The following is a 15,279-nucleotide window of genomic DNA, read 5'->3' as shown; positions in this document are numbered from 1 at the left end:
TAGATGGAAAAATCCTCAACAAAATACTAGCAAACAAAATCCAACAACACATTAAAAGGATCATACACCATGATCAAGTGGGATTTACCCAGGGATGCAAGGATTCTTCAATATATGCAAATAAATCAATGTGATACAGCATATTGACAAACTGAGGAATAAAAATCATATGATCATCTCAATAGATGCAGAAAAAGCTTTTGACAAAATTCAACACCCATTTATGATAAAAACTCTCCAGAAGTTGGGCATAGAGGGAACCTACCTCAGCATAACAGAGGCCATATACGACAAACCCACAGCAAACATAATTCTGAATGGTGAAAAACTGAAACCATTTCCTGTAAGATCAGGAACAAGACAAGGATGTCCACTCTCACCACTATTATTCAACATAAATTTGGAAGTCCTAGCCACAGCAATCAGAGAAGAAAAAGAAATAAAGGAATACAAATTGGAAAAGAAGAAGTAAAACTGTCACTGTTTGCGGATGACATGATACTATACATAGAGAATCCTAAAGATGCAACCAGAAAAATACTAGAGCTAATCAATGAATTTGGTAAAGTTGCAGGATACAAAATTAATGCACAGAAATCTCTTTCATTCCTATACACTAATGATGAAAAATCTGAAAGAGAATTTAAGGAAACACTCCCATTTACCATTGCAAGAAAAAGAATAAAATACCTAGGAATAAACCTACCTAAGGAGACAAAAGACCTGTATGCAGAAAACTATAAGACACTGATGAAATAAATTAAGAGTGACATAAACAGATGGAGAGCTATACCATGTTCTTGGATAGGAAGAATCAATATTGTGAAAATGACTCTACTACTCAAAGCCATCTACAGATTCAAAGCAATCCCTATCAAATTAGCAACTGCATTTTTTAAAGAGCTAGAACAAGAAATCTTAAAATTTGTATGGAGACACAAAAGACCCTAACTAGCCAAAGGAGTCTTGAGGGAAAAAAACGGAGCTGGAGGAATTAGACTCCCTGACTTCAGACTATACTACAAAGCTACAGTAATCAAGATGATATGGTACTGGCACTAAAAGAGAAATATAGATCAATGGAACAAGAGGGAAAGCCCAGAGATAAACCCACGCACCTATGGTCAACTGATCTATGACAAAGGAGGCAAGGATATACAATGGAGAAAAGTCAGTCTCTTCAATAAGTGGTGCTGGCAAAACTGGACAACTACATGTAAAAGAATGAAGTTAGAATACTCCCTAACACCATACACAAAAATAAACTGAAAATGGCTTAGAGACCTAAATGTAAGACCGGACACTATAAAAGTCTTAGAGGAAAACCTAGGAAGAAACTCTTTGACATAAATCACAGCAAGATATTTTTTGATCCACCTCGTAGAGTAATGGAAATAAAAACAAAAATAAACAAACGGGACCTAATGAAACTTAAAAGCTTTTGCACAGCAGAGGAAATCATAAACAAGACGAAAAGGCAACCCTTAGAGTGGGAGAAAATATTTGCAAACGAATCAATGGACAAAGGATTAATATCCAAGATATATAAACAGCTCATGCAGCTCAATATTAAAAAAACAAACAACCCAATCCAAAAATGGGCAGAAGAACTAAATAGACATTTCTCCAAAGAAGACATACAGATGGCCAAGAATCACATGAAAAGTTGCTCAACATCACTAATTATTAGAGAAATGCAAATCAAAACTGCAATGAGGTATCACCTCACACCAGTTAAAATGGGCATCATCAGAAAATCTACAAACAAGAAATGCTGGAGAGGGTGTGGAGAAAAGGGAACCCTCTTGCACTGTTGGTGGGAATGTAAATTGATACGGCTACTATGGAGAACAGTATGGAGGTTACTTAAAGCACTAAAAATAGAATTACCATATGCCCAGCAATCCCACTACTGGGCATATACCCAGAGAAAACCATAATTCAAAAAGACACATGCATCCCAGTGTTCACTGCAGCAGTATTTATAGTAGCCAGGTCATGGAAGGAACCCAAATGCCCATCGACAGACGAATGGATAAAGAAGATGTGGTATATATATACCATGGACTATTACTCCGCCATAAAAAGGAATTAAATTGGGTCATTTGTAGAGATGTGGATGCATCTATAGACTGTCATACAGAGTGAAGTAAGTCATAAAGAGAAAAACAAATATCTTATATTAATGCATATATGTGGAACCTAGAAAATGGTACAGATGAACCAGTTTGCAGGGCAGAAGTTGAGACACCGATGTAGAGAACAAATGTATGGACACCAAGGGGGGAAAGTGATGGAGGTTGAGGGTGGTAGTGTGATGAATTGGGAGATTGGGATTGACATGTATACACTGATGTGTATAAAATTGATGACTAATAAGAACCTGCTGTATAAAAAACTAAATTAAAAAAGAATAGAAAGGTGATTTATGGGTTTAGAGCAACACTATCTAAAAGAATTTTCTGTGTTGATGGAAATAATTTATATTTATATTGTGTCATCCGATATATAGCCACTAGACACATGTGGCAATGAGCACTGGAAATGTGGTGAGTATGCCCGAGGAACAGAATTTAAAATTTTGCTTAAATGTGAATAGCCACATGTGGCTAGTGGCTACCATACTGAACAGCACCGGTTTAAAGAAAGAGTGGAAAAGTGGCTCTCTAAATATTTTCAAAACATTCTTTTTTTCCCAATGGCAAAATGGTTCCAAAATATAAAATAAGCCTGATAAGCCATAAGAATCCTTGCCCAAGAATAGCTTGCAGCCAGTTAAGTTTCTCTCACCCTTGACATGTTGAACCTGAGCTAAAATTGCTTTTTCACAAAAAAAAAAAAACATGGAAGAGGTGGACTTCAGTAGTGGAGCTGGTCTGAAACCTGTCTGGTGGGGACGGTGAAGTTGTTAAGTCCCGTCTGCAGAAATGTTCCTGTTATCCCTGCTGGTGGCCTGTGGAAGACACCTTGCTATTTAACATGAAATATGGGAGGAAAGAGAGTGGAGAGTTCTGCCTTAATCCCAAAGATATTTGGCTTCCAGTTGCATCGCTTGACATCTGGTGGACGTGGTTTTCATATTGCTGGTAAATTCTCCAGCTGTTGGTATCGATGGGCCAACAGATACAGCTGCTCCTCTTGCCTCACTTGTAAATTATGTGTTTGACCTTCCTTGCAGAGAGTTCATCCCTTTCCCTTTCTTCCTCCTTTGAGCCTGTGGCTACAAATGCTTTCCCCCAAAACACCAACCAAACAAAAAAACCCCAAAACACTAAAGCATTGGTTGCTGAATTCTTTTGATAAAAAACAAACAAACAAACAAATATCTCTTCTGTCATAAAGCCTGGAATGTTATTGTATTGCAAGTAAGACAAAGTTATAGATGAGAAACTGAGCTCAAAAGAGGAAAGAGGGGCTATAGCAAAGTTGATATTCTTTTTAAGAGAGTAAGCTTTTGGCCTACCCCCTGGTGTCCTGATTTCTGTGAAAGAATTATTGAATTAGTGGCATATCCATTCAAGCATGATGATGGGTTTGTGAAACATGCTTTCATATGATATTGCAAACCACAGTAGCAAAATGAGAAAGAAGGCATCTTTATTTTATTTTACTTTATTTTATTTTTGGCCATACCATGTGGCATGCAAGATCCTAGTTCCCCGACCAGGGATCGAACCCATGCCCCCTGCCGTGGAAACACGGAGTCTTAACCACTGGACCGCCAGGGAAGTCCCAGAAGGCATCTTCAAAAACTGAAACAACAACAACAACATTTTTTTAAATTTAAAAACTACTTCTGAAAAGTTTTTTTTTTGTTTTAATTTGCCCTGCTTTCCAAAAATTGCCTTCTTTCTGCTTGTTACCAAACTCAGAAACTAAAGCCACCTGGCCATTTGAACATTTTATATAAGCTAACTATGTTTAATTCAGGTTAAAACCTTGAATTAAAGTTCACCTCAAAATTGTACTGCTTCGAAAAGGCTGGATAATAACTAATATCATTATAACCAGAATCCGTATATAATTTGAATAAATGGAAGTAGGTTCTTTTATAAGTTTCTTTCTTTCTTTTTTTTTTAATAGAATGCTCTTGTAGTTGTATACCTTAATTTAATTTCTAAACCCCTTCTGTAGCATGAGTTAAAGAGATTTCTTCTTATTGAACCAAAATTAGGGCATTGATACCAGTTGGATTTAAAAATCAGATTGCCTGTATCCTACCCAAGATAGCAGACAGTTAATGAATGATTCTTAATAAACACCCAGTGTGTATGGACTACTATAATAAAAACAGATGTTAACATTGGCTTGGAACTTATTCAGGTATAATAAGTGAAACCTAGGTTTATTTTACTATGTAGAGGTCATTTTTTATAACACAGTGAAAATACTGTTATAAAAATTAATCCTTGAGGAGGAGCAGGCTATTTTATGGTCTTAAGGTGTTTCGCCACAGATTCTTATTAGTTGCAGGAGAAAATAATAAGTATATAATGGAGAAACCAGGCAATAACTTGACCATGTGATCAAAATTAATGTCGTGAGTGAGGGACAGATGGACATATCATGTGCCTCTGGATGTGAGAACCTGAGAAAGACACAACATCACTTTTGCAGTATCCCATCTGGAAGTGCACAGACTGAATCTAACCACAAGGAAACATCAGACAAATTGAAAATGAAGAACATTCTAGGAAGAAAGAAAAAGGGGACTATATTCTTCAAAAATGTCAATGTCATAAAAGACAAAGGCTGAGGAAATGTTCCAGATTAAACAATGTTAAAGAGTTGTGACAACTAGTATGTGCAATAACTGATCCTAGGCTGGATCCTATATGGGAGGGGAAAAATGCCAGAAATGTATTTTTAGGTCAATTTACAAAATGGGATATAGATGGTAGAAAATGTTGTATCATTGTAAAATGTACTTGTGATAACTGTACTGTGGTACGCAGGGAAATATTCTTACCTTTAGTACAAACTGAAGTATTCGGAGGGAAAGGGCTGTAATTCTACAATATCTTCTCAGTGGTTCAGAAAATAATATTATGTGGATGGATGGGTGGATGGATGGATAGATAGATAGCAGAGTACAAAGCAAATGGAGCAAAATGTTAGCAATGGGTGAACCTGGGTAAAGGATGTATGGGTGTCCCTTGAACTATTCTGTAATTTTGAAATTATTTTCAAGTAAAAAGTTTTTAAAAACATCACCCTTTTATATTATGGCACATTTGATCAGTTCTTGCAATTGAAACGAACAAGTATTTGAATGGGTGCAGTGCCAGGCAGCTGGAGCCTAGGTTCCCCCTTCACTCCTTGCAGACTATGTGACTCGGTGTGGTCGTTGTGCCTCTCTGATCTCAGAGGCCTCATGTGTAAGATGAGAGTAAGAAAACCTGACTCTGCCTTAAGTCTTTCCTGGGATCAGGCTTGATAGGAGCAAGGAAACAAAATCTTATGTGTCTGAATACAGATGAATGGACCCTGGTTAAGTCCTTTATGTATTACGGGTATTGTATATATATGGCCCTTCCTCCCTAGATACTTGCTTGCCATCTGCAAAATTCTAAATTCTACACTGCAGATTAATAAGCATATATGTTGCTGTTCAGTTTTTGGTAGGATTTTTGCAACCCCAAATGTAGTATCTACCATGCTTTGTTTTTATGAAGATAGTTTCTGGGACTTTTAAAAAATCTCAGTAAATGTCTGTGTACAAGGGACAGCATGGATGAGATTTCTGAGAGCTTTTTACTAGGCTTAACTTGTGTCTCAAGGAAAGCCATGGGAGGAAGACTTAAATATAAAACATGAGGTACATGGGACTTCCCTGGTGGCGCAGCAGCTAAGACTCTGCGCTCCCAATTCAGGGGCCTGGGTTTGATCCCTGGTCAGGGAACTAGATCCCACATGCATACCGCAGCTAAGAGTTCACATGCCACAGCTAAGAAGCCCACGAGCCGCAACTAAGGAGCCTGCCTGCCGCAACTAAGACCCGGTGCAACCAAATAAATTAATTTTAAAAAAATGAGGTCCACAAGAGGGAGTTACCAAAAGAAGTGAGAAAAAGTCTTCCAATTAGGATGAAAAAAGTCACAAGAGACTGTTGCCTCTACTCCCAATAATGAGAATGAGCTGGATAAACTATAAAGTCATAGATTTAAAAAATTATCCCAAAAGCAGAATATGGTAGAAAAACTTAAATGAACTAAATTCCAGAAAGAGATAAGCCTTTCCTAGGAGAGAAGAAAGCTCTGACTGCTTCATTCCTGGCAAAGCAGCAGGAGGAGGGTTTTTTAAAGGTGTCAGCAAGACCATCTATAAAGAGGCAGTGTGATATAATAAGAGAATGGGCTTTGGAGTTAGCCAGACTTGGATTTCCATCCTGAAGCCCCTGCTTTGTAACCTGGGGCAGGTTGCATATCTGACCTTTGGTTTCCTTATCTTTAAAGTGGGAATATTACCGAAGCTTTCCGAGCTTTCTGAATATTAATTGAATAATACAACCAAAGTGCATATAATAGAGCTACATACACTGTGATGGGTGATGGTGGTGGCGGTGGTGGTAGTAGTGGTAGAGAGTCAGGGCTGTCACCTTGCAGCTCTGCAGCCTCATTTACACTGTAACCGTGTTCCCAAACATGCCATGTCCATTGCCTACCACAGGAGTGACACCTCCTGGATTTTCACCCTGCTTTCCTGGTGGAGATGGTAGGGGTTATTACATTTTGACAAAACGTAACTCTAGCTTGTAAATATAAACCAACTGACAAGTGAATTCAGAGATCCCAGAAGAGGAAAAAAAATTGTTTGAAGCTGCAAGAATAGACACACACACACACACACACACACACACACACACACACAACCCTGCAATTCAGGCCAATATGGTAGTAACAGAGCCCTTTCAAAAAGCTTTCTGACTAGATGTCTACCAACTTGGCAGCATCACAAACTTAGGCTTTTAAATGAAACCTAAGTTGCCTGCAGCATTCCTGATAAGCTCACCTAACTGAATAATTTTCCCTTTAAAAGTAAGAGGGAAGAATATTGTTTACTAGCTACTGTTGAGTATCTCTTGTGTGAACGCAGGCAGCCTTCTCAGATTCCTCTGAGCTCTAGACAGTGGAACACCTTTGGGTGTGTTGACCATGAGTTCCTTAAAAGGGACTTTAGTTCCACGATAGTGGCCAGTGACAGTCACTGGGTGGATATATTGGATCATATTTTAGATTTATGAAGAATCATTTAGACACAAGTTGGCCTTGGTCTAAGCCAAATTTTAACTGCTTCTGATAATCTAGTCCCCATGTTACTCAACAACTGAAGGAGTCTGATCCCTGGCAGGAAGCCAACTGCCCCGAGATGGTGTAAGGTGCCGCCAACAAGCTATGTACTAGGAAAACATCCCAGACAGCTAAATTGGGCAAGTGTGCTTTATGGAACAGAAGGAAAAGTGACTAATCAGTGATTTTACTTGTACCTTTTAAGCTTGCCCAGAATTTCAAATATAGAAAATTGCATTTCTTTTCCATGCTCTTAGGACTTCCAGGAGGATCCCGTTGGGTTTATTTAGAAAGTTCTTTAGACAAACAGGAGAAGATTGTAGAAGGCTGAGTATGTGAAAAACAAACTTTAAGACAGAAGTTTCCTCAGCCTCAAGTTTAGTTCTAAGAGTAGTTGGTAATTTTATTTTTGCCTAATTAGTCTTATGCCATCAGTTTCTTCCAAATGATTCATTTGACATAGCTCCAAAGCAAAAAATAGAATAAACACAAAGAGGGAATTCACCATGTTAGCAAGAGCATAAATCTTCCCAGAGGTCTTAACCATATTTATCCAAATAAATCTCATTTTAATCATGGTGTAGGGTTAGATCTCTGCAAAGATAAATATGTCTATTGCTTGGACTCGTAGACGTTCCATGTTAGTTGGAAGGAAGTGAATAAACCTTTTTTTCTGGTTATAGCAACATAGAAAATAATGAAAACATTAATTTCTCTACCTCTATATACTTACATAGCCATCAGCTTACATAGTTCACATCAGGTGTGAACTTAACATTAGAATGTCACCTTGTTACCTTCTAGTACCAACATTTTAGGTAAATATGTACCTTCCCAAAGCAGACACGTGCCTGCATTTTACACACAGAACAACGCATAAGTGTGAGATGTAACTGAGACAAGCATTCATGAGAATGATTGGCCTTATTACCCACAGTGAGTAAGTAATGGTTACAGGATGGTCATTTCTTTCTCTTGGTTGAAAAGCAGTGGACAAATGATGAAAGGAATCTTTTCTTGTTTTTTTTTTTTCAATCTTAAGACAAAAAGGGCCATAATCTTGGTCATGCCATTCTTGTTTCTTGTTAACTTTCTAACTTGAAACAAGGTATTGGTTTCTTTGATTGTAAAGATTCAGGATCATCCATTGATTTTATGTTGTAAGAACTTCTATTATATTATTTTCTTAAGTAGGTGAGTAGTGATGGGAACTGAATCTACAGGTATGCAGTCAGTATACACGGAGGTACTAATGGCCCCGCAGGGCCCCGCACACATGGGCATTCATTCCATAGATACGCCTTCTATGAGTGGCTCCCTGGTGAGGTTGAGGATAGAACTTTGAGTCCAGACGGTTGTTTGGATGAAACATTTTATCCCCACTCTCCCTCCTCCCCAGTAACCTGCAGATTTGAGCTCAAAAGCTGAATTCATCAGCAGATCAGCCTTTTTAAAAAAATTGAAAATGTTTACATAAAAAAATTTGAATTTACATAAAATAGAAATTTTGAATAAAATTTTTATACAAGATTTAAATGTTTTAAGTTTTACGTAAAGGTACAGTTTTCTTCCTCCTGGCTTGTTTTCTCTCATAAGAGTAGATTTGGCCACACTGGGACCCACTTCCTACATGGCCGTGATTAGTTGGACCCAAGTGGTAGCCACCCTGTTTGGTGGGGCCTGGACATTCCATTCTGACAGTCCTACACCTGGCCTGTTTCACTTACAGGCATCGGAGACTGACCCGTGTTGTAGATTTTGAACGCTAAGCAAAGTCTATCTGCTGGAATACATTTTCATTCCACTACCATTCATTCAAATAATATAGTTTCTGTCTTCTTTAAAGCCTTCATCTTGGATCGTCCATTCTGTCTAATCCTAAGGATTAAAATTCTTCTCTGATGATTATTATGTATGATTTTATGTCTTATAAGTAAAGCAGTGCTGTAAATTGGTGAAACTTTAACATTTTAGTAATAACTAATTGAGACATTTGGATATGGTTGAGCTACTCTCTGTATTTGCATTCTTTTCAAATACTTCTGGATGCAATAAGTGGTACGTATGGCGATTTACTTTTATGCTCTTGAGCTGTCATCACTGCACTGTACATGTTTGGACTACACTGTCTGCTGCGGTGTTGAAGGCAGGAAAAGAAACTTAATTTAGAATGAGGGTTGTGTTAATGCTTCACTATTAGGAGATGCTCAGGGTACTTGGAAACAGCTTTTTCTTCACTTGAAATAGAAAATTAATCATATTTTGAATGTACCTCCTGTAACAGATGAAAACCCCAATAATCCCTATTTCTTCCATTGATAGGTCTTGTGGATATTATGGTAAAATTTTGAACAGTTAGAACCTGCTAACAGTTAGAACCTGCCCCGTTAAAAATGGAAGATCTTGGCAAAACAAGCTCTTACTAGGCAGTTAGTAATAAGCCCCAGTAGCCCCTGAATAAAACATGCTTCCAACCCAAATTTCTACAAATTTCCAAAGCCAGGTCAGACAGGAAGGACCCGGTCTTTAAGGTGATAACCTCTTAGGTACAACAAGTTCCTGAATCTAGCAATTTATGTTTTTGTTCAGTAGGCCATACTTGGGGCAAAAAAGAAATAAATACAATCTATAAGTTTTTCACCATCAAAGATGACAAAAATTCATTTCTTCTTAACTTCAGTTAATCAATATTAGAGCTAATCAGGGATTTATTACAGTGATTAGTAATGATTAACTGGGAAGGAAGCCTTGATTCTTTGGCTTTGAGATTTTAGCTATTAGAAAAACTCAGTTTTCTTAGGAGTACAGTTTTGATGAAACATAGCAGCTCATTTTTTAAAACGAAATATTTATTAAACAAATGCTATTGAGTGCCTATTATATTCAGTTACTTTCCTGGAAACATAATAGTGAACAAAAAAGCTAAGAATCTTTGTACTCCTGGCCTGACACACTAGTGGGGAAAATAATAACCAAGATAAATAAGGCATATAGTATGTTTGTGATAAGTGCTAAAAAGAAACATGAAGCTGGCAAGGATTTTAGGAAGTACAAATGTTTCGATGTTAGGCAGGTCTCACTGAGAAAGTGACGTTTGAGTAAAGCCTTGGAAGATTTATGGGAGCAAGGCAAGAACGTCCCAGCATGGAGAACAGCAAGAGCAGAGGCCTTCAATCAGGAGTGAGTGTCCCGGGTGTGACGGAGGGACAGTGAGAAGGCTGGTCTTAGTGGGACAGAGTAAGCCATGGGGGACCAGACCACGTGGGTTCTTACCGGTCACTGTCGGGATCTGGGCTCTTCCAAAGCCACTGGAGGGTAGTGAGCAGAGGAGTGACAATGTCTGGCTCACATTTTAGGAGGCGACTTCAGCTGCTGAAAGGGAGGCAGAGTGGACGGCCGTTGCCACCCATGAGTGACGATAATGAGTTGGACTAGAACGTTAGCTGGGCAGGCGGTGAGAGCCAGTTGGCTTCTGTGTCCATTTTAAGAGAGAGCCGACAGGAGCTGCCGATGGATTGAACAGAGGCACGGGGGAAAGAGAGAAGGCAGCAACGAGAATGGACTTGCCATTTACCAGCCGGGGGAAGAAGGTGAGGAGGGAGGAAGCAGGCTTGAGGGGAAGTAGAAAGAGCTCGGTTCTGGACGTGTTCATTTGGAGATGCCTGTTAGGCACTGAATGGAGATGGTCAGTGGGTGGTGGGATGTATATGTCAGGAGAGAGGACTAAGTTGAAGATGCATATTTGGGAATCTCAGCATATAAATGCTTTTTTAAAATTACAAGGCTAGATGCGATCACCAAGAGAGGGACCACAGCCAGGAGAAAAGATTTCTGAGGAATTGCTGTGTTGATAAGTCAGAGAGGTGAAGAACCCAGCAAAGGAGACTGAGAAACGGCCGTAGAGGCTCATGGAGAACGAGGGGAGGGTGGGGTCTTAGAAACCAAGGAGAGAAAGTATTTCAAGGCCAAGAGAGTGATCAGCGTTATCAGATCCTGTACTCTGGGCCCATGAAGTTAGGTCTGAGGACAGACCACTGGATTTAGCATTCGGAAGTCATTGCTTACCTTGGTAAGAGCCGTTTCAGTGCAGCGGTCAAGGCAGAAACCTGAGTGGAGAGGGTGTAGAGAGAATGGAAGGAAAGAAGCTGCAGAAACAAGAATAGACAAGTCTTTTAAAGAATGTTGCTGTAAATGGAAGCAAAGAAATGAAGTGGCAGCTGGAGGAGGAGGTAGTTCTGGAGAGTTATAATTCTTTCCTCTTTCTCCAGTGGAACCAGATGCTTCACTTTATGTCCAGAACACTGCACAGATAATTTTCTACAAAATGAGTTGAGGAAAAGTGACCCAACTCTTGAGTCCTGGGGTACCCCAACATTTAGTGGCTGGGGAGGTGAGGAACTGAGGTCTCAGTATTAGAGTAAAAGAGAAGGGAGGTTTCATCACACTCTTTATAGGAGTTTGGGTGCAGCTGGAATTGAAGGACGGCATCCGTTGACATTTGGGTTGAGCTGGCTTACAGAGTCCGCAGGTTCCTTTACTGAAGAGTGTCTGAACTTCACGTGCTCACGTGCCTGTCGGGCTCTAAGAAGAGTGGGCTGGGGCTGACATTTGACTAGGCTCCTTTTTTTCAGAGAGCCTCTCCCAGGACCAGCAGAAGCCAGCCTGGGAAGCTTTGCCTTCTCTCGTCTCAACACCTTAATAGTTCTTTGGTGTCGCACGGGTCAGATCAATAAGAAGTCAGGAAGCAGATGGTTTTGACGAGGAGAACTTTCTTCAAAGAGTTTGTTGGCGGTTTTTATTTTCACCCCTCCCAAATTCCTCATTGACAGATCAACTGAAATTCTCAGGAAATAGTCCATTACACAAATAGTAGTTTCACTCTTTATGGTAGTTTCAACATTAGCCTTTCATTTCTTTTCAAATACAAGATGCTCTTTTCAAGCTATAGTAAAATCCATGTTATCTGGCAGCTTACCAACCAGAAGACTGTTACTGACATTTTGGGTTTTCACTCAGTACAAATCATCTGGATGCTGAGGCTTCCCCACCAGGTTCTCCAAGAAGGGGCCACCTGGTTGTCTTTACCAAGGAAATGGCAGCCCAGGGCTTACCATTACAGGAGCGAAGGTAAACCCCCAGCCTCCATGCTGCACATGGGCCTGCAGGGCTCGGCTAGATCTCCTCCTCTTAGCTTCACACCTCCCACTCCCATTAGCCCCTCAGAAAGAAATATCTGAAATATGAAGTTCCTTATATAAGGTGGCGCAGCTACCAAGAGGTGGAGCCAAGATTCAAGCCAGACAGTCTGAACTCCAGAACTAAAGCTTCTAACCATGTAGTTGTCAGGAGAGGCCTAAGCTGGAGGTGTTTATTTGGGAGTCTCCGCATATAAATGCTTTTTATAAAACTACAGGACTGGATGAGATCACCAAGGAGTGACCACAGATGGGAGAAGGGGGACCTGAGTCCCAGGTAACTCCCATGCATTTAGGGTGGGGATATGGGGTGGGGGGACCTGCAAAGGGGACTGGGAAGTTGTGGCCATAGAGATTGAGAAGAAACAGGTGATGGTGGGGTCCTGGAAACCAAGGAAAGGAGGCGTTTCAAGGAGAAGATGGTGGTCGTCTTGATGCAACTGCTGGGTCCTGCGCGGACAGTACAGCTATTTTGTTCATTCTTTGGCAGTGCTCAGGAGTGGCGTGGGAACACAGTCATGCCTCCCAGAATGGGTCTTGAACAGTTAGAAAGGACATAGATTAATTTCTCAGTAGATTATGTTGCTACATTAAACACTCACTAAATCACTCTGCTGCATAATTAAGAAAATACAGAAAAATGACAGGGAGAAAAAAAAAATGTAATCCTGGCCCTGAATGAATCCTTCTGGAATGCAGTGAACTGCCCCACATTAACCACTGTTAACATTTTGATATAGTTCCTTTGGCTTCTGCAGTTGTGATTTTTTTTTTTAACACAATTGAGATTGTTTGGACTACATGGAATGGCATATTCTGCTTTATTCTTTTTTAAAATAAATTTTTAATAGAAAAATAGTCATGTACCTCTGAACATTTGAGAAAAAGGGTAAAGAAAATTTTAGAAATCAGAGTAAAGACTATAAAAGGTCTCCACAGTCTCAGAATGCACCATAAACATGATTGTATCAGAGGTGTGTTTCCGTGTTGTCTGTATGACACGTCTACTGTCCCTCTCACTGCCTGCCTCCCTCCTTATCCAAAAGGTAGTCTAGGGACAGGCTTTGTTCCTGAAGAGATGGGGGTGCAAATCCTAGGGGCGAGGGTGGGGTGAAAATCCAGCCTCCTGGCCTCCACCCTCAGATACTCTGATGTACTGGGTCTCAGTAAATGGTCCTAACACCACTATCTAAGAGCTCCACTCTTAAGTTAGGCCGGGTCTAAAGAGAAGGTGATACAAGTCCTAGGACCAATTGGGATTTCAATTACTTCTTGGGGCTGTTTTAAAAAAGTATGTAACCTGAATTCTAGGAAAATTTACACATGTGAGGTTTTTGAAAAAAAAAATATGTAAACAGCATTTAGAGGGCCATTCTAATGCAAAACTATAAAGAATGTTAGAATCAGAAAGAACCCTCAATATAATTGAGTCGAATTTTTCATTTTTACCTACGAAGATGCTAAAGCCCAGAGATCTAGTGACCCCCAGTTCAGAGACTCTCCAGTCCATCCACAGCAGAATTAAGGCTCAAACCCAATTCTCTGAATCCCAGAATCATCCTGAAATTTTTTGGTAAAATGTGTGGCAGTAGCTTTTCCAAGGAAGCCCTATTTCACCCTGAAAAATAAAGTTGTGTCTCTTAACAGATTTAGAATTTGATTTAGAATCCTTCATGCTAAGGCTTTGTGGGAGTAAAGAGAGCCCTAAATTTGGAGTCCAAAGGCTTTCATTCAAGTCTCAGTTTTTCTACTTCCTCTGGGACCATAAGCAAACCACATAACCATTCTGAGCCTCCCCCTTTTTTTCACCTGAAAAACAGGTATAGTATACCTCTGTCTACCTGAGAGGGTATTTTGAAGCGATTTCATCGATGCAGAGGCACTATGGAAAACTAAAGCATTATGCAAATCTAGGGGCTTCATATTTTTATTAAGATTTTACAAGGAACTAGTTTCACAAGGAACTGGCTTCCGCATCCTACAGAGACCTAATTGCCTTCAGAGCGAGATCCATGTGTGTTTCATTCTTCTATCTCCTCATAATAAGTGCAGAATAAATATTTCTAAATAGCGGAGAGCTTTTATCACCTTTAGCAGAATGGAATATCCATGATAATTCTTCCTGTGAGTGGTGATATAATAGGTACTGTGGGCTTGCCCTGTTGATGTGAATGCCTTCACGGGGCTTTTAAGATAAAAATAAGAGGCAGCGTTGTCTGATGTTGCCTCTGAAGTGTGGTGTCGTTGCATGGTAAAAGAAGTAACAAAAGTTGCCGAGAGACTGGAACATACTGTTCTCATCAGACCGCGTTTTCGTCTCATTCTAAGGCTCCTTGGGCATGATATTTCTATGTGAGAACAGTAGAACTTTCCCTTTATGTAGCCTCGTTTCAGGACTAACAACGAAATCTGCCATAATGCTGTCTTTGTGCTTTGTCCACATTTACCAATGGTCTTTTATGACATCCTTGTTCTAAATGTGGAAAACGAGGTAGGGGCGACATGGAGTAAAATGACTAACATATGGCATTAATTTTTAATCTGTTGATATTTCTGATTTGTTGGGTTGAACTTGGGAATTACATCTTCACATTGCTCTGGCCCATTTATTACTTTCAGTTTAAGACAATGATGGGATAAAAGTAAAACGCTTGGTTTTAGACTCATTCACAATGTATGCAAAAGCTAAAGAAAGTCCGGTCAGAGAAGGTTAAACTTTGCGAGGCTCCTCTAGAGACCGTCTAACCCAGAGTCCTTGTTTTACAGCTCTGAGATTTTCACTGATTTGCCTGATA

General features: G+C 39.8%; 1 protein-coding gene across 3 annotated transcripts in view; it reads left to right on the top strand.

Annotated features, from left to right (window-relative positions):
- TASP1 (taspase 1) overlaps positions 1 to 15,279 on the top strand; it is a 241,286-nt gene that overhangs the window by 212,277 nt on the left and 13,730 nt on the right. For 2 of the 3 annotated variants that reach the window (XM_081257713.1, XM_081257712.1), the window contains one exon: positions 3,649 to 3,880. The exons of the other annotated variant lie outside the window; for it this stretch is intronic. In XM_081257713.1, the coding sequence (XP_081113839.1) occupies positions 3,649 to 3,756 (108 nt within the window). In that variant the 3' untranslated portion in view covers positions 3,757 to 3,880. Of the gene's footprint in view, positions 1 to 3,648; positions 3,881 to 15,279 lie in introns of those variants that run through there. 3 annotated transcript variants of the gene reach the window in all.

Source organism: Mesoplodon bidens (assembly GCF_964165515.1).
Source record: "Mesoplodon bidens genome assembly, chromosome: 15".
Lineage (NCBI taxonomy): Eukaryota > Metazoa > Chordata > Mammalia > Artiodactyla > Ziphiidae > Mesoplodon > Mesoplodon bidens.
Note: the sequence above shows the minus strand (reverse complement) of the source record. Positions and strands in the feature narration are given on the sequence as shown.